This window comes from Siniperca chuatsi, linkage group LG22 (genome assembly GCF_020085105.1).
Source record: "Siniperca chuatsi isolate FFG_IHB_CAS linkage group LG22, ASM2008510v1, whole genome shotgun sequence".
In the NCBI taxonomy this organism is placed as follows: Eukaryota; Metazoa; Chordata; class Actinopteri; order Centrarchiformes; family Sinipercidae; genus Siniperca; species Siniperca chuatsi.
Window position 1 is genome coordinate 8261615 of NC_058063.1, and position 15559 is coordinate 8277173.

The following is a 15559-nucleotide window of genomic DNA, read 5'->3' on the forward strand; positions in this document are numbered from 1 at the left end:
GCAGTACTTTAGTGAGATCAATGGAAAGCTGTGACAGAGGGCGATCACATAGACCTCTTTTGAGGACAGTTGATCTAGAAATCAGCTTTGTATGGTCAGATTGGGTCTTATTGTCTCATAGTGTCCACATATGACATATTGTCTGTCTGTCTCCACCCACCCCACCACCCCCCTCCACATGTTCCAAAAATAAAAATAATTTGCTTCCCCCTCACACAAGGCCACATAAGGCCCTTCCCGTGTCCTCTGGGTTTAATGTAACTGTCATTTGTTTTTAATCCCAGTTCCCCCGCTTGTGCGTAATCTGGCCTATTACACTTTATGCAGGTCTGCACTGTCAGCATGAGGATGGGGGGGGTTGGGACGCAGACATTAGATCATACCATCTGGAGCAAGAAACACACAAACACAATGAAGTAATCATGTTTATCCTTGTTTCCCATGGCCCAAGATATGGTAACGGAGGGAGGAAGATGTTGATAAAAATGTGGTCTGTGGATAATTTGTGACATAGAGAGAGCCTTTAATTTGTTCAACCTAGAGTGAGATAATTAGGTGAATAAAATGACTCGTCGGTGTTGGAGGGAGAGAACAAGAGAAAGAGATGATTTGTGCGAACCTCTTCACTCCACACCAACAGTGTGAATTTCACTGGACCGTCTCTCTCGTTGGTGTCAAATCTCCGAGAGGTGTGTGATTTATACTGCTGCGTATACCCGCGTGCATGTCAGTGTACCCACACCAGTGTGTATTCTTGCATCTATGCGCATGTGTTTGTGTCACAGCCCATGTGTGTGTTTGCGTCTCGTTACCCTGGAGCCAGTCGTCCTCTCCTCTGACCCTGATCCCTGTCACCTGTCCACTTAGATCACACACACACATAGACACACACACAATTGCTGTGACCCTTTCCTGGAGTTGAAACCCAATCTCAGTTGCCAACCATGCAAAACTTGCCAGCACAGCAAGGTTTTGTTTTCTTTTTGTAGGTGTGTGTGTGTATGACTGTCTGCTGTAACGTGAACTGAAGCAATTTTACTCCATACTGCCATATAAAGACAAAACTACTGGCCTTGTGGCCTTTTTACACACAAAAATTGCGCATATGTTTTTTTAAACGTGGGTAAACCCACTAAAAATGGGCGATTGACAACTTTCATATTGCCAGGACAAGTTAGCCTTTTCTATTTTTTTTTTTCTGATATCGTGTTTAATGTCAAGAACACGCCGGAAAACAGGGTTAGTAAACAGTAGAAAGCAGCATGGAGGCTAGTGACAATGTTACGGTGGTTCCTGTGTGTAGCCCACAGACTGTATAAAAATAAGGTGTAGCAGCGTTTCAGCACCATACTGGGCAGGTGACAGGTGTGTTTACAGTGTTTGTGTACTCTGAAAGACGTCACAGCACGAATATAAAGTCATAGCTGATGGATTGTTAGCCTAGCATGCTAATACTACATAAACACATGGATGAGACGTTTATAGACATCCAAAGATAGAAACAGATGAGAGTCGTGCCGGAAAATAGACAAAAATTAGTGTGTCCACCCGGGTGGCATGTTTACATCACTGCTGGAGCCAATAAATACCTGTGACTACTGCAGAGTCATTTGACCAGGAAGTGAATGCTGATTGTACCCTTTTACACTGAAGACAAAAGCCAAATGTTAGTGGGTTTTTGTCCAGTGAAAAAGGGGTTTTAGAGTCACAGATACAGTCAAGGAAGCAGTGGTAAAATCTTATTTTATATCTTGATTTGTCTGAAGCCTAATATGAATATCCTACTACAAGATAAATATTGTGTGCAGCCATGACTGGCTACAGTGTGAAACATTAACCATAGTAAAACAGTGACAATAGGAAAAGTAAGACTAAGCTCACTGTCCTACCTTTACTTTGACTGCACAAAAGAGAACCGTTCTTATCAGACTGTTTGCATAGTTTCAGTGTGGGCAGTGGCTCTTACTGACATGTGCTCATACCCAAATATTAAGCGATGATATGTTATGGCAAATGCTACAAGAAAAAGTATAAATTTCAATGTTACAAGTAAATATTAGAAACTAGAACAAATGCCAACCATCAGCATAAGTGGTAGTCAGAGTTTTAACGTTAACGTTTAATAAGACAGAACATGGAAGGAAATTGCAGTTTTGCTAAAATTATACATCAGTTATTTGTAATCAGTGCTTTAGCTCCCCAGTTATTCGCAGCTTTCTGTGTATAAAGCAGTGGACCTGTGTGTTTTTTCCAAAATGGTATTTATGGTTGTCAAATTAGCTTAGAGTGCAGCTTCCAATAACAGCTTTAGATTGGTTTATAAAGCTTTATTTTTTCTAATGTTTGTTGAGTGATGAAATATTCTTTACCTTTCATTTCTTTAACTAAGTCCAACCCACATTTTAACTGTGTTATTTAGTCTCTCCAGAAGCCTGGGAGATTGAGATCAATGTTGGTGTTTGTAATGAAGTGCCTTTTCAACTATTTATAATGTATTAGATATATTTGTTTTATTTTACTTTTGTCATAGTTAGTACTGACCTGAATGCTTTGAAGTTTAATTGCCACAGCATTTGATGTTAAAATCAGAATTTGAAAGAGATTGTGTATTACTTTAAAAGCATTGTTGTCTCTCCTAAGAGGCAGCCATGTTGACGAGGTGTATTACTTCTATCACTTATGTAGATAAATGAAACTCAACTAGATAAATGTCTCTCAACTTCTGAAATGTAGAAATGAGACAGCCAGTGACACTAAACATAAAATGGACATGAAATCAAAGGTTTTGTTAAAACCTTATCTGTCTTTATAAGCTTCTCCCTATGAGTCATTATGTCCTCTTACTATGCCTTCTCTCTTCTCAGGAATCCAAGTCATCTGGCCGCTCCAGCATGCCGCGATGTCGGAATTCCGTCTCCACGACCACATCAGATGACCAGCCGCACATTGGTAACTATCGGTTGCTAAAAACCATCGGCAAAGGCAACTTCGCCAAGGTCAAACTGGCACGACACGTCCTCACCGGAAAAGAGGTAGGCATGCATACGCACCCACGCTAGATACGACTGAAAGCTGTAATCTATCCTTTGGTTCCACTTACAGAGTTGCCCTGACTTTCTCAACTTCAGATTTTTATTTTTAACCACTTTAGTCACATTCTGGTGAAATGCTTTGCTATTGACTATTTAACTAGAAACTAACTGGTCAGGGTTTCAATAACAAACACCAGAAATATAGAAACCTTAAGCTTTTGTCTAAAAAAGCAAGTAAATTTATCACCAAACTGCTTGGACTCTTAAACTTAAAACAAAGTGAAACTGCCATTGTTCACTGGTATAATAGACTAATAACCTCCATATTTTTAGCCAATGACTATTTTATCACCAAAAACTATTTTGAGTAGAAAAGAAGCCTCAGATGTTTTTTAATTAGCCATGATGGTAAAAAGTAGAACAACACTATAAATATTTGGCTGATGTCTAAACGTTAATCTTCCTTCCTGGTTGCTGAGGATAGGGGAGGGTTCACACTGTGATGCACAGTAGGTCTGGTCTGATCCTGGGCTCGTATGGCTTTGGAGACGGTTCATCTGCTGCAGGAGATTGGATCACCATTGTCAGCTTGAATAGAGAAGCCCAAATGTCTCCGGCTTACTGTGAATTCCAGATGTGATGTAATGTGGTGGTTTGTCCCTTTAAGGGAAAAGCTGTGTCTGCAGTGAGCCCATGCTGGGCTCTGTCTGAGGCCCAGTCAAGTCAACTCTTGGTCTGTGTGAGAGAGAGCTAGAGAGGGGTGGGTGGGCTCTGTCAATGTGTGACAGCGCTGTGCCTGACACCCTGATAACACTCCATGTGACTCGCTGGAACACACACACACACACACATACAAAGAAAACAAGGGAGAGTCTGAGGGCATGAAAGACTCAGACAGACAAGCACAACCAGAAAGAGGAGTGGAAGAAAGGAGTTAGTTGACAGCGAAAGACACTGAGAGAGAAAAGGGAGAGAGAAGTAGATCTCCCTTTTCTGTGTCTTGTTAAGAGATAATTCTTTGTTTCCCTTATCTCTCTTTTTGTCATCTTTTCTCTTGTTCTTTTTGATCCCTTTTTTCTACATCTCTCACTTTGAATCTCTCCCATCTGTCTGTTTCTCCATTCTTATTTTTCTCTTCTCCTTATTTCTCTATCTTTCCCTTTCTGTGTTTTATCTCTCTCTCTGTCTCCCTTGTTGGTGTCCACTGTCATATTGTGAACTATAGACCTCATTATGGCATGGGTGTAAACCATGCTTCAGCTCTCTGTGTGTGTGTGTGTGTGTGTGTGTGTGTGTGTGTGTCTGTCTGTCTGTCTGTATACTGCCCTATTATGCAACTGCCGCCTGCTGTGATTGTGTGTTTATCACTTAATGCTGTGAGATTGTATTTGTATCGTTCTGTTTGTGTGTGTGTGATGTCTCCAAAAAGATAGCATTGTGTATGTGTGTCTGTGCTGTGGTCACACGCTGTAGCTGTGCAGGTTTGTGTGAGTAAGATGCGTCAAAGCCACTGCAAGTGTAATTAATGAATAAAAGTGTAATAATTAAATGAACACGTTCTTGTTTTGCTTCTAGGTGGCTGTAAAGATCATTGATAAGACACAGCTCAACTCATCTAGTTTGCAAAAGGTGGGTTTCTCTTTCTCTCTTTCACACAGACATACAAGCACAAAAGTCAAACCTCAGTACTTCTTATCTTATTTCTCAAAAGTCGTCACTCTTCCTGCCCCATGTGTCTTTCTCTTTTGCTCTCTCTCTCTCTCTCTCTCTCTCTCTCTCTCTCTCTCTCTCTCTCTCTCTCTCTCTGTCTCTGTCTTTCTGAAGTGGTCTAGTTTTCAGAGAGTTTTAATTACAGGAAACAAGCTGCAATTACTTCTTTTGATCGTGGCAGGGTGGGGTCTGTCCACTTACACAGTCAAACATTGGTGGTCAAAAATTGTTAAAAAGGCTCAGTAATTTTCTAAAACAGCCGGGGACTGTAGTTTTTTATCAAATGTTACTAAAGTAGGTGTAAATTGTGTATTTGTTGGACTATTTTCAGCCGCAGATGAATTCACATTTGGTGAAAATTTACAGCATCAGGGCGGTTTATGTGGGATTGAGTCAAAAAATGACAAAGTTCCCATGTTTCTGGTAATAAAGGAACATGTCACCCAGTGCAACAGCGTGGCTGACTGATATGTTTTTAATAGTTTTTGGACAACAACTGTGCTCTATAGCTAAAATTTGATATAGCTCCTCAGTGCCACACAGCAAATCAATACAGGTCTAAAGGATACATTTAATGTTTGTTTTTGATTTGTCATGGGCTTTTTTGATAGTAAGAAAAATTAAGAATATCGGCAGTCTTATCATTTAGGCCAGATGTGTCGTCATATGTTAAAGAGTACTGGGTAGTACTACACCTTAGGTTACGCTGTAGCTGACTTGCGCCTCCTCAAAGTTAAGATAAGCATAACTCTAGCTTTAAGGTTCTGATTTAATATACTGTGTTGGTCCCAATTATTAGATGATGTTGAACTTTTGTTTGAAAAAGTGGGTTGCATTACTTTCAAGGCCAGCAGATGTCTTTGAATGGAGCGTATACTTTTAACAGACTGAGCTGTTATTTTAAGAGTGTTGCAGTTTGTAACATTAATAGTTCTAGGCTAGCTTCTAACTGTCTATCTACAGTGTGTCTTCCGGATGATTGGCCCCAAAAACATTCAGTAAGCCTAGTTTGACCTTACCTGCTGGCTCAGAGGAAGTAAATTCCTGTGAGTGAAAAGCGCCCTTTCACGCCTTTACCACAGGAAGAGACCAGATAGCGTTGAGCTAGACTTGGTTGAATTAGTACTTTGTACGCAGTACTTTGACTTATCATGCAGAGTTTACAAACAGCTGAAGGCTGCTAAATTGTACCAGACCTTGGATTTTAACCGGTATTGCTCGAATCTCTGCTGGTATGTTATCAATGACCGTGTTTGTTTTTTGTTTTCCTTCTTGTAATTTGACCCACATGCTCATAAACAGGAAGTAAATCTTTTAGTTTCCGGTGTTATTTTACCCACTACAAATATTGATTCTGGAATCTTTGCAATGGCACAAAGAGGAAATTGCAAACCTGACAGGCTGTCCATGCAAAATCAATTGATATTAATTTGCACAAGAACCTGTAGAATATAAATGTAACTCAACACAACAACACACACATTCATACTGACCGCAATACCAACCTAAATGCTAGCGTATTTGACACAACACTCTGTGTGGCTTGTTTCTCGCAGCTCTTTCGGGAGGTGAGGATCATGAAGATGTTGAATCACCCCAACATAGGTAAGTCACACTGAAATGTGAGTTTCCACTCTGTCATCACTCACTGAGAACCAGATTTAATTGGTGTTTCAAGGTCATGTATGCAAGTCAAATCATAATAATCTTTTCTCTCTTTATTTTTGCTTTCACTTTTGCTGCCCTGGCCTTTTCTTTCTAAACTCTTATTTCCACTGCTCCTCCCTTTCCCCTCTCTTTTTTGCACCATCTCCCTTCACTTTATTTTACCCTCCCCCTCCAATCTGCTGTCTTTGCCTTTCTCTCTCCACCTCCAGTCAAGCTCTTTGAGGTGATAGAGACAGAGAAGACTTTGTACCTGGTAATGGAGTATGCTAGTGGAGGTAAGTGCGAGTCACTGTGAAATCATTCCCCCTGAGGCTTGGCACTCAGTATGTTAGAATCAAACGGTTCCCAAATAAAAATGCTACTTCCCCCTTAATATGCAAGCTCTTCAGTATTTTGTAAGTAATTTGTCCAAAGGTTTGTTATCAGACATATCCTGTTTTTGATTTGTTTAGTTTTTTTCTTTTTTGCTTAGTCACCATCTCTATCCCCATTTGCATTGAAAATGACTGACATTGTAAATAAAAAAAAAATGGTTTTAAGTATTTATGTTTTAAGTCCTTAAAATAATTACATCTTTAGCTCACTGTGTCCATACTGTTTTTAAAGGACAATACTTAGTTCAGTGTCCCATTGACCCAATACTCTGCCTTTAAGGAGACAAGTCATCAGGTTCCAACACTAAATCTGTTCTCCTCCTCTTTCTCTCGTCTCCCAGGAGAGGTCTTTGATTACTTGGTGGCCCATGGCAGGATGAAGGAGAAAGAAGCCCGTGCCAAATTCAGACAGGTGTGTATGTGTGTTAGAGAAAATGCCTATTTCTGTGTGTAAGTTTATTATATATATATATTAATTTATCAATAAATACCTAATTTATTTGGGGCTGTGCTACAAAAATAGCCTATGTCAATTGTTTAAATAAAGCTTAAAAATCAAAAACAACATGCATTCTGTATATTATTAATGATTGATCCCTAGTACTTCCTCATGATTGCTTCCTGATGTCAACGACCATTTCAACCCGTCCATCTTGTCATCCTTTCTCTCACTCTGTCTCTTTCTCTCCCCCTCCCTCTTTCTCTCTCTCACTCACTTTCTCACTCTCCAGATTGTGTCAGCGGTGCAGTATTGCCATCAGAAGTGTATAGTACACAGAGACCTCAAGGTGAGATCACAAACACATTATTGAATTCCATTGAGTGTCAAAGCACAAGCAAGCATGCTCTCTATCTCTGTCTCTGTCTCTCTGTCTCTCTCTCTGTCCACATTAATCTTCATAGGATTTGACTTTTTGAGATGAAATCCCGTCCCCATGAACAGGCGACCCAGAGGTTAATCACAAAGATGATATAATGCCCCTTTTCGAGTGCTAGGGCTTAAACACACATACCCATACATCTATACACACACACACTTGTGTTTCTGTGCCGTTCTCCTATTGTGTTCCCTATTGGATCTTTCTCTCCTTCTGTCTCTTAATTTGTTTTTCCGCCTGTCTTTGATTCACATTACTTGGTGCCAAAAACACAACACATCGCACACGCTTCCAGGTCATTTTGGTTCATGGTTTATGCAAAGTAAATCCTCTTATTGTGCCAGCAGGCAGACCTGTAGACAAGACATTATCATGATTACTGTTACAGTTACCATACAGGAACCTCTCATCTCAAAGTTGTTTTTCCCACTCTTGGCTATTTTTGGCTTTTTAATAAACATATTCAATGCTTTGACCAAGGTCATGAAGCTTTTTCACTTATAACACTTTGAGCAGGTAATGACGGTTGGTTTTTACAAAAAAAGACAGCATGGGAAATAAGCGATTTCTTGAGGACAGACAGTTCTCATTATTGCAATGCGTACCATCCTGCATATTATCCTAATCACTCTTGATCTGTGGGTTGTAATGTGAAATCCGGCACACGCTTCACTCTAGTTGGTCCTACACTGCAAGAACTAATTTTCATGAGCCTGCATTTCACAGCGAGACTAAAATCACTCTGTTTGGATCCCAAGATGAAAAACCCAGTATGGCTGCAATTGTGTTCTACATATGTTTTATACTATACTGGTGGCTGTTTTTTCTAAAAAAGCAACATCAGAGTTTAATTTTGTTGTTTGGCCAACTTAAAGTGTTTATTTTAATTTGCTATAGATGATTAAATCTGTCGGCAAAAAAATGAGAATCCGATGTTCATTTATTTCTTAGGTCAGAGCCTACAGATGATGTCAGTATTGTATTTAATGTGCTCGCACTCTCTCACTCACACACACACACACACTCACTCAAACACACAGAAGCGGCAGAGTATTCAGAGCAAGTGAAAAGGAGAGCGCACCTGTTGCTAGGCAACCCCAGCCTCCTTGCTTACTGGCTCACTTTAGGCTTAGGGATACACACACACACACACACACACACACACACATACACAAGAATAAACTGTGGCAGCTCACTTTGCCCATTGTGTGCTTCTTGTAGACCTCATGCCATTACGCTGAAAACCCTCTCTCTCACCCAGTTTTTTTTCCCAGAGAAAGGTGTTTCAGACAACTGTCTTCAAACTCATTAGCATGTCAGAGAAAATCTTTGTTATGCTGACACTAGATGACGGGGTGGCCTATTTCTTAAACTCTTTTAAACATTTCAGCCATACAAGATAGCTTTAAACTTTATATAGCTTTGACTTTCATTCCTGCGGAGGGAGGAAATATCACAGAACCATATCACACATGTAGTATTCAGAAAAAGAAATCCCAGCATTTTAAAAAAATTTCCTTTTCTTAATCTTTTTTTCCCTCCACATCCTCCTGCTTGCTACATCATAATTATGTTTTTCTTTCCTCTCTCTCCCACACTCTATCTCTCTGCAGGCAGAGAACCTGCTGCTGGACGCAGACATGAACATCAAGATAGCAGACTTTGGCTTCAGTAATGAGTTCACTCTGGGGAACAAGCTGGACACGTTCTGTGGCTCCCCGCCCTACGCTGCCCCGGAGCTCTTCCAGGGCAAGAAGTACGATGGGCCTGAGGTGGATGTCTGGAGCCTGGGGGTGATCCTCTATACGCTGGTCAGCGGCTCACTGCCCTTCGATGGACAGAACCTCAAGGTCAGGAACAAGGGGGAGAATGTGTTTGTGTGTGTGGTCATCTGCATTACTTAAGCGGATGTCTGTATTCTTGTGGGTGATTGTAGTATTTATCGTGCTGGTTTTGGTTTCTTCTGCCCTACAGAATGCAGACACTAAACTAGAGAGCGTGAATGTGTAAAAGTGATTATGCCAACCCAAGTACTTTGTCTCCAAATGCGGTTTGGTGGTGTGATGCACTAAACAGTCACTGAAACCTGGTGCTTTGTCAAGTTTAGTGTTCAGACAAAGGATTTAATGCTTTCTGTGAACTATAGTTATTCACAATCATTCATACCACCCATCACACTGCATTCAGTCAGTACCCATATGACTCATTCTGGAAGTGCAGGCACATTTTGGGTGGGCGACATGACATTGAATGTGATGATATTGATATTAAGATGCCTGCAAACTACCATCCAGGCTTATCGAGTATGCCTTTGCACTACCTCCTTGTGTGTGAAGTTTCGTTCAACACCTACATTACTGGCTTTACTATTGATTTTACAGATAGAAGGCTATTGTTTTCTGATTTCACTCATTGTAATACAATGTATTCTTTCTTTCAAATAGGTCGAACTGATGCACTGACAAAAAAAGTGCAAATGCAAAATGTACATGTTTCAGCACTTCAAAAAATGAATCGTTCATTTTATAAGCCCTAAGACTCTGCAAATTCAATGCCTCACGATATAAGCTCCTTGAAAGATTGTTACATACATCACGGCAATGTTAAAACCTGTCACTACATGCATTTATCCTTCAGTGTCTCAATAAATAATGACAATTACAACCCCTCTAGTGGGACGGGTAACGTTCAAGAGGTTAATAAGTTCATTGGCACACCTTTAAAATGTAATGTAAGGATAAAGGCCACTGTAGTAGATTACAAATGTACTGTGATGTTGATTATTTGTGCCTGATGACTGACAGTGCTTTTGTTAACAACTGCATTATCTTAAATTAATCACATATCATATCAATTATATGATAGGTGAAGAAAATCTAATATCAGCATCTTGAAAATACCAGGAAGTGTATGAATAATACAGTATGTTTTGGTAATATCACCCACATACTATACTACCACTGTGTTAGAATCATAGCTTTCTGAAATGCTAACCAGCTTGTGCAGATTAAACTATATATACTGATGAGATACTGATTCAAATCCTTTATTAAACATTGTTTCATAGACGTTCATATTCTATAAATCATTGGAAACATTTCTGGGGTGCAGTCTACACATTCATGGAAGGTTGCCTCCCTTTGACAGATTCTTAGGATGTGAGGGAACAGGATTGTGTGTGTATATATAAGGGTCTAATTTTTAGAGTCTGCTGTTGACTTTCCATGCCCATGTCCATCTCCAGGAACTGAGAGAGCGCGTGCTGCGTGGTAAATACAGGATTCCTTTCTACATGTCCACAGACTGCGAGAACTTGCTGAAAAAGTTCCTCATCCTGAACCCCTCCAAAAGAGGCAGCCTCGAGGTACAATGCACTGCATTGACACACACAAACAGATTTAGAATCCCTTATATTTAACTTGATAAAACTTAAACCACAGTTTTCCATCTACTAATAGTGTGACCTGTGATTGTTTATTCGCTAATCTAATAGTGTATGTAGCACATGCAGTACTATACTGTATACCTGGACTTGGTTCACCAGCTATATGTGAGTTTGTTGCTGAAGTGTAAAGTGCTTTTTAAAGGCATAGTAAATACTTGTTAGTTTGGTATTTATGAGTTACTATATTTGGTTGCACTAAAGGTAAATGGACGGTAACTAGTTTTGAATGGAAGCTATTACTCAGAAGCAAAAAAAGATATGGTATATAACTTTTTTCCTGAGTAACAGGTATCACTTGCCATTAGAGTTTACCAGATTCCCATTAACAGTTTTGACTTTGGCTGGTTTCTGCTTGACCTGCTAAATGTTATGGCAGCCCTGTAAAAATACAGAAAGAAGACTTGAGCTTTAGTGTTAGAATTCAGTCCTCTGACTGTTTCATTTACACCTATCTTAAAGTTTGTGTACAATGTGTCTACACTTTTAAACAGCCAACAGATTGATATGGTTCAGTTTTGCTCTGTTGTGATTCCAGACTTTTACTCTTGGTTTGAATCAGTGTAGCCTGTTTGTTAAAGGTCACCCCCCATGTTTACTTCTTAAGGAAGATTTATTTGCATATTGAAGATAAAATACACCTGGCTATGCCCATTAGAAAAACTGATTAAACCGATTCATTGTCAAGATTAGCTGATTAAACAAATTAATAATGTTTAGTTCACTTCTGCATCTTTTTCCATTGTCTTGCTAACTTGTCTCGAGGAGACTCTTTTGTACTCTTTATCCTCTTCTCTCTCCTCTCATTCCTTAACCTTTCCTCCCTCCTCTGCTTTTTGCCCCTCTATTGTCTTTGACATCTCATGTCTCCCTGTATCTGTCTGTTTGGCTTGCTCCCAGCAGCAGATAATGAGGGACCGGTGGATGAATGTGGGCCACGAGGAGGAGGAACTCAAACCCTACATTGAACCCCAGCCAGATTATAAGGACCCCAGGAGGACAGGTAGGCACAGAAACGCACTCAAAAATGATAGATTTATTCTTTACCCATGCACAGGCACAATTGAGTACAGATTTTTCACTTCTCTCACACAAGGATAATTTATCTTAAAGAGAATTGTGGACCAGCAGGAAGCTCACCGTTCTAATTATAAACTGGTTTTGTGTGTGCAGACATCATGCTGCAGATGGGATTCTCTCAGGAGGAGATCCAGGACTCGCTGGTGAACCAGAAGTACAATGATGTGATGGCTGCATACCTGCTACTGGACTACAGGAACTCTGAGGTACACAGTTTCTTTCTCATGCCTTCATTTTACACAGTACCATGCCAGTTATTATTGGTTTGTCAGAGCTCCCTTAGCTGCAGTTACAGTAATGTTATACAGTAAGCTGTCAAACTAACCAGCTCTTGTGAGTTCATCATTATATACAAGAAAATGGAGGGCTTCACTTTCATTTTACATTCAAGCTATCAGAACATACAATTTGCTGTCATCTCCGAATTTAACTGCATATGCTCAAAACACTTCAGTATTCTCATAACAGTATCTTGTAAAAAGCTCTATTTTTAGTTTTTTGTGTTGTACTCACATCACACTCTCTCTGCAACTCCTCCTGATACACACGTATTCAGATTTGTATGTTTTGTTTTTTTTTCCTCAGCTGGATGAAGGTGGCATCAAGCCTCGGCCAGGAAGTGATGTAAGCAACATAAACGCCCCCTCCCCGCCTCACAAGGTACAATGAGAACACATAATGTCTTCTGATAACACATAATGAGGTCTCCCAACTCCAGCCAGTGACAGAAGTACACTGACCTGACCATATATATATTTTTATTTTTTTTTTACACTCTGGGAATCTACTTTGATATACCCTACATACATGTGAACTACAGCAGCCAATGCCTTTCCCGGATGCTTTAATTCAGCAGTGTTGTAGGTTTCATGTGTGAATGGCTCTATAGATTAACAGCGGCTGTAAATGCAGCTCTTCTGCTAGCATACTTACATCCCAATGTATGTCCATCTTGCCTCTCTAAGGTACAGCGCAGTGTGTCGTCCAACCAGAAGCCTCAGAACCGCAGAGCCACCGACCAGGGTGAGATTGGTGTGTGTGTCGGAGGAGAAGGGGGCGAAGCTGGGGTGTGTGATGGTTAGGAGAAGGAAAAGTGGACGAAGATGGGGATCAGATTGAGATGGTCATTTGTCAGGAGCTCAGGGATGGAAGCACAGTACAAAATAATTTGTCACATGTTTTAAATTGAATCATATCATTTCAATCCTGGTGTATGCTGGGTTGGTCTCCAGTCAAATGACAGATGAGTGGCAGAGCAGAAGATGATGCAGATGATAAGAAGGGGGGAGGTGTCGCAGGTTGGGCGAGTGTCGCAGGTTGGAGCACAGCAAGTGATGGCCTTTCTGATGCACTGCCTCTCTTTCTTTGTCTAGGCTCCTCCTACTCTAAGAGGGGAGGTCAAGCAGACAACCGGACTGCAGGGGAGGATTCTGGGAGGAAAGGTTCATCAGGCAGCTCTACTACCAAGGTGCCGGCCAGCCCCTTGTCCACCTCTGACCGGAAGAAGAGCGCCACGCCCTCCACCGTGAGACCAAACACCCACACTGCTTACGTTGCATTTTCAACACTCACTTTCTATCGAAAACACATCAGTACATTGGTATGTTGTGGTTCCCACATCACCAATATTACCAAATACAGACACACAGATCCACAAAGACAAACAAAAAACACACTACATTTGTGGTGAATAAACAGCTTTCCCAAATGTGAGTTGATAGGAAAACATCTAGAAAATTTTTGAGAAATTCAAAAGCTAACTTTCACTTAGAAAGTCATGGTTGCTCTTTAGTGTAAGCTAGAGTCAGCTATATTTTATCTTATGCTATGGTCCAAAGATCAAAACAAATTGTAGTTACTAATTAAACTAATTAAAATAAATGCCCATATAACTATGATGGTTTTGTTGCATGGTGTAAGAAAATGGAAGTGTGCATCATGTTTAAGGTTGTGCTAGGTGATTACCTACCATCTGAAGTTTTTTGTCATCTTAAATGAGGCCCTTTCCTTGTCTCACAACGGTATTACAGTTAAGTGATGCCAATTTCTAGACTTTAAGAGCATTAGTTATACACACCCAAAATAATGTCACATTGTTTTTACCTTGGTGTTGTGGCAAAACTATAGACCTTTTTCACAGCAGACACTTTGACTTGTCATAAAGAAAAGTCATGTAAGAAATGCACAGGTGTTACTAATAACATAAACAATGGCTCTGTTCTATTTAAGTGTCAGAGTAAGCCGTGACAGTGAGCCAACACTCACTAAACAGGACACTGACCTTGACTGAAATGAAATTCAGCCATCATTAATTTTATTATTTATACTTGTGCTTTTCCTACTGTGATATGTCAAAATGTCTTTTGTGAAAATCCTTTTTTATTTTCTCAGTATCACCCAGCTCTGGCTGCCACTCAGTTGGTACCAATTTAGAACCCCTAAGGCTGTATTATAACTTACTCAACTAGTGCCTGTCAACCGTGTCAGCCAACAAAGTACTGTAAAACTGATGAAAATATGTAGTCTGACAGTGAGTTGTATCTGTCTTAACTTTGTCAAATTTCAGTGTCAGTCTCGCAACTAAAATGGTTTCATAGAATTTGTGTAGAATGCAATTTGTGAAATTTAAAGGTGCAATGTGTAAGCTATGGCCAGAATTTTAACTAACATCATCAACAGACTATGAAGAAATACCAGTTCTGGCGTTATGTCATGTTGCTCGCCTCTCCTGCCCCCGCCTGAAGCCGCTGTGTCGTCGTCCCCGGAATCAGAGGTCCTGGTCAGAGCCGTCGTAAGACACTACTGTGTTGCCTGTCGACAAACTGGTCTCCATTGGTCTCTGGAGCTGGGTTCAGTCCCGGTCTGGCCTTGTTCACTGGGAGAGTGCTGAGCCTGCTCCCCCGGCTCCGGTTCTGGTGCCCATTCCGGGTTTCTGTTCTCCAGGTTTCCAGGGTTGGGCTTATTGAAAACTATCTTAATTTACATCAGGAGCAGGACCTTAATTTACATTATAGGCACCAAACTAACTGTATAAGCAGATGTTCTGGGTTCAGTCTCTGCTGAATCAGAAGTGCTGTGCTTATGTAGGCGGTGTGGCCCGGGCGTAATGCCATTTCTCCATCCTCCGTCCACTGCACTGATCTCTCACTGTTTTAAACTCTGTCCTCAATCTTTTCATTTCTACATTTCTAACATTGTTCTTATTTTCTTCCTCTTCCCCCTTCAGAATAGCATCCTGTCCACCGGTACTGGTCGCAGTCGGAACTCTCCTCTGACTGAGAGAGCCACGCTGGGCCAGGGCATCCAGAACGGCAAGGACAGGTACACAAACACACATATATACACACACAATGTATAAAAAAAAAAAAAAAAAAA

At 40.6% G+C, this 15559-nt stretch overlaps 1 protein-coding gene across 14 annotated transcripts in view; it reads left to right on the top strand.

The window, feature by feature from the left end:
- The window catches only part of mark2b (MAP/microtubule affinity-regulating kinase 2b), a 53797-nt gene that overhangs the window by 17926 nt on the left and 20312 nt on the right, over positions 1-15559 (top strand). For 8 of the 14 annotated variants that reach the window (XM_044182819.1, XM_044182820.1, XM_044182826.1 and 5 more), the window contains exons 2-15: positions 2865-3032; positions 4608-4661; positions 6299-6347; positions 6620-6685; positions 7126-7196; positions 7516-7572; positions 9276-9512; positions 10907-11026; positions 12005-12107; positions 12278-12390; positions 12770-12844; positions 13150-13207; positions 13558-13709; positions 15411-15505. In XM_044182819.1, the coding sequence (XP_044038754.1) occupies positions 2865-3032; positions 4608-4661; positions 6299-6347; positions 6620-6685; positions 7126-7196; positions 7516-7572; positions 9276-9512; positions 10907-11026; positions 12005-12107; positions 12278-12390; positions 12770-12844; positions 13150-13207; positions 13558-13709; positions 15411-15505 (1418 nt within the window). The remainder of the gene's footprint in view (positions 1-2864; positions 3033-4607; positions 4662-6298; positions 6348-6619; positions 6686-7125; positions 7197-7515; positions 7573-9275; positions 9513-10906; positions 11027-12004; positions 12108-12277; positions 12391-12769; positions 12845-13149; positions 13208-13557; positions 13710-15410; positions 15506-15559) is intronic. The other 6 variants (XM_044182821.1, XM_044182833.1, XM_044182832.1 and 3 more) reach the window with 3 other exon arrangements.